Genomic DNA, 3,534 nt, shown 5'->3' on the forward strand with positions numbered 1-3,534 from the left:
ACCAGTGACTGAGGCTGAGGGATGATGATCAAGCCGAAGCGGAAGAAAGCATGAGAAAATGAGTACAAATAGGGGTGTCTGTCCCAGGCAGTGGGAAGCAGCAAGGGCCAACACAGTCTTTCTCTTGAAGCTGTGGACATATTTCTTTTTCCATTTGGGGTTTGGTGTTTTTTTTTTTTTTTCCATTGGTTTTCCTGCAAAATCATCACTCTTCCTTCCCTAACACACAGCATGTGATGAGTCTAGATCAGGGCAGGGAGGATATGTTTGTAATCAGACCCACATTTCTCTGTGTTGTCTGAGCAGCGAATTCAGCCAAAAACCCCATTCTCGTGATGTTTTAGTGCTGATTTTAAAAGCACAGTAAAGGTAGAATTTTCCATAATGGAGTTTCCTGGATAGGAAATTGCTTATCTTAGAGTATTATTCTATATAGCTCTGATAGCTCCTTTCCCCTTGCCAGTCTGTTGAAGTCCGTTTACACCGGGAGTAATGAATGTGGAGCCTGAAGCCGCAGAAGGGGTCCTTAATGCCAAAGGAAGTGCCCCTCCAAGGCACTCCCACCCTTCTGGCTAGCTCCCTTTTCCATGCCCTTGACTCCCGCTCTTTCTCCCACGCTGTGTCCTGTGTCATCAGGCAGACAGGGGCCTCATCTGCTGCTTTATTTCAGGCCCTTCTCTAATTACACGTTGACATTAGTTATTTATATAATGTCCTTAATGCCGACGTGTTGATACTGAGGTGCTGGGAAGCGGTGGGGAGGCCTGTGCCCGCCTTCCCGCAGCTTGGCAGGTGCCATCACTGGTTGTCTTGGTCCGGGGATGCTGGAGCAGCCCTGCAGCATCCGGCATCTGGCATTAGCTAGTCTGGAGACGGCTCCGGAGAGCTGGAGCCAGGTATCCCAGAGAAGCGCAGGGTCACGCACCGCACGCCAGAGAGTAATTGGAGACGCCGTGTCCGGGCTGGAACTGCTGGATGTCCTTCGTGGACAGCATAATGCCCCTTCCACAGCCTGTGTGGCTCAGGGAAGCATGCCTTGTCCTTGAAGACCACACTGGGCTTTTATGCCCCCCTCCCCCCATCCGAGGAAAGCAGGGAAGTGCTATCAGATGCGTAATTTCCCCAGGGACGGTGTGTGGGCTTTACCCTGGACAGCTAAATAAATACTTGGATGTCTCCTGCGCTGAGACTTGTTTGTGTCTCGGAGGCCAAGGTGGAACGTGGGGGGTGGGGGGTGCGTGTGCAGATCCTGTTGGGTTTGGTGTGTGGCTGCTCCAGCGCTGGTTTTTCAGCGTGACACCGATAACGCCGGCTGCCAGCCCGCTGCTGGCTTCCAGTTCCGTCTCGCTGCCTCTGTCTCTTTTATGTTCTCTGCTGCGGTTTGCAAGGCAGGGTTTAAAGGTTTCTCTGACTAACCCTGGCTGCCGGACTCAAAGGGAAGGAAGTCAACTGCAGCCAAGAAAAGGAAGCCGGTTGGTTTCCCTTAGGCGTCTGCGAGCGCGTGTGAAGGGGAGAGGGAGCAGGGTGTAGCCAGATCAGAAATGAGATAGGATGGGAAGACAGCAGACCTCTTTCCTTACATATTCTCGGCTCGACAAGCTCCCTGCGTGCGTCAGCCTGGAGCAGGGAGAAGGAAGTGTGTCCTGGTCAATATTCACTCGGCGGGGTGGGGCAGTGGGCTTCAGCTCCAGCTGCTGGTGGGCTGCGCGCTTCTAGCTCGCTCCCAGGCAGTGCAGTGCGGTGCGTGAAGGCACCCGTGGCAGGGAGCTTCCTCCCCGCAGGATGGGGGATGCTGGCAGGGCCGGACAAGGGGCCCAGCTGCCCTCCGGCCTGTGGGGCAGGAGCTGGGTGTCACCCCCCACACCCCAGGAGCATGGCCATCACCCCAGCCCCGCCGAGGACCCCTGAGGCAGTGGGTCCCTCTCAGCACCCACATCACCTACATGGCTGGCCATCCAGTTTGGGGACGACAGCAGCCTGGTGACCCCAGCACTGGTCCCCCCCAGGGCTGCAGGGGCTGGAGCTGGGCTCAGGCTCATGCTCATGGGCACTGTGCTGCCAGCAGCTACTTCAGGGCATCTATTCCTGGCCCCCGGGACAGGGGAGGGCATGCAGTGGGAGGCAGCCTCCGGGGCTCGCAGGACCTGAGGGCTATTTCTGGCTCTGGTTGCTGACCCACCAGGCCACCCTCGGCCAGTTGCTTCCCGTGTAACTCCCTCATGCCGGGCTCCCCCCGAGTCCCCAAGCCCAGGCTCCTTCTGTCACCTGCACCAGATGCTGCTGGGCGGTGTGGGACCATGTGAGGTTTGTCACAAGACCATTTTTGATGTAAATCTGCAATAGGCCAGCAATAAGCATCCTAGGAGTGCTACCAATGGACAACTGATGCCCCTGAGGTGTGTTTTTGTCACCCTAGAAATGGGTAACCTACAGACTGAGAGCAAGACGTGGGTATGTTGAAAAAAAACCAGTTGTTGCCATCCAGATGTCATGCTCCGGCACATGCTAAAGGCTGTGAGCTCTGTGGCCTGGGCCTGGACCCCTTCTCTGTTGGCTGTCCTCCCCAGAGCAACCCCAGGCAGAGGGCAGAAGCAAGCAGAGGGCATCAGGAGTGGGCTCAGAGACACCAGAGGCTCTGGGACAGAAATGCATTGACTGGCACCCTCACATCTTCCTCACCAGCTTCTATATATGGGCCTGCCCTCTCTGAACCCATCACACTCGGATCTCAAGTGACACACTGGGGGGGGAGGGGGGGGCTGTCTATTTTTAGCTGCTGAATGGGTCAGTGCTGGAGCCGAGCTCTCTGCCCCCATCAAGGGTACAGCATCATGTTGTGCTGGGAGGATTCTCCTGCGTGGCTCTTTGAATGGCTCCATCACCAGCTTAGGTTGTGGTACAGGTAGGATGCAGCTTTGTGATCTCTCTGCTTCTTTGCCACTGGTTTTGGGCTCTGTTGCATCTCCCTCCGTGAGCCATGGGTATGGAAGGGGCTGCCGTGCCTTGCTGCAACCTCCTTGTTTGGTCTGTGCTTCCTGCTGCCTTCATGCATGCTGCCGTGGCAGCAAAAAAAGCCCCTGCTTTTTTAAAGTGGGATGTAGGCAAAGGGAGTAGGAGAGGGGTATGTGAGGTGTGATGCTGCTGTGCTGCTATGGAGAGAATCCCAAACCCGCTGTGCTGGGGGAGCAGAGGCAGAAGGGACCTGAGGGGGGTAGTAGTGGTGTTTCTTGCTGCTGACAGGGCTGTGGTCCAGCACAGCCATACCGGTCCTGCTTAGTCTGCTGGGAGCTGCCCTGGCCTCCTGGATTCCAGCTGGAGTGAGGATGAGTGAATGCGGATGGCAGGGAAGCAGGGCAGGAAGCTGATGGGGAAAAGGGTTAGGGGCATACACCTCAACTATGCTGATACTGGTGCCCCCTCCTCATGCCCTCATCTCTCCAGCCCCTTCCCCTTGCTTTGCTGCTGCAGGCATGGATAACTTCGAGTACAGCATCCAGCTGAGTGACAGGGACTGGGCTGAGTTCTTCCTGGCGT

The 3,534-nt window shown here is 56.2% G+C and overlaps 1 protein-coding gene across 1 annotated transcript in view; it reads left to right on the plus strand.

The window, feature by feature from the left end:
• The first annotated feature begins 3,470 nt into the window (after positions 1 to 3,470).
• The window catches only part of LOC104510589 (PGC-1 and ERR-induced regulator in muscle protein 1-like), a 5,999-nt gene continuing 5,935 nt past the window's right edge, over positions 3,471 to 3,534 (plus strand). The window contains exon 1 of the mRNA XM_010152885.1: positions 3,471 to 3,530. Within this exon, the coding sequence (XP_010151187.1) occupies positions 3,471 to 3,530 (60 nt within the window). The remainder of the gene's footprint in view (positions 3,531 to 3,534) is intronic.

The sequence above is a fragment of the Eurypyga helias genome, unplaced genomic scaffold (assembly GCF_000690775.1).
Source record: "Eurypyga helias isolate BGI_N326 unplaced genomic scaffold, ASM69077v1 scaffold36205, whole genome shotgun sequence".
NCBI lineage: Eukaryota > Metazoa > Chordata > Aves > Eurypygiformes > Eurypygidae > Eurypyga > Eurypyga helias.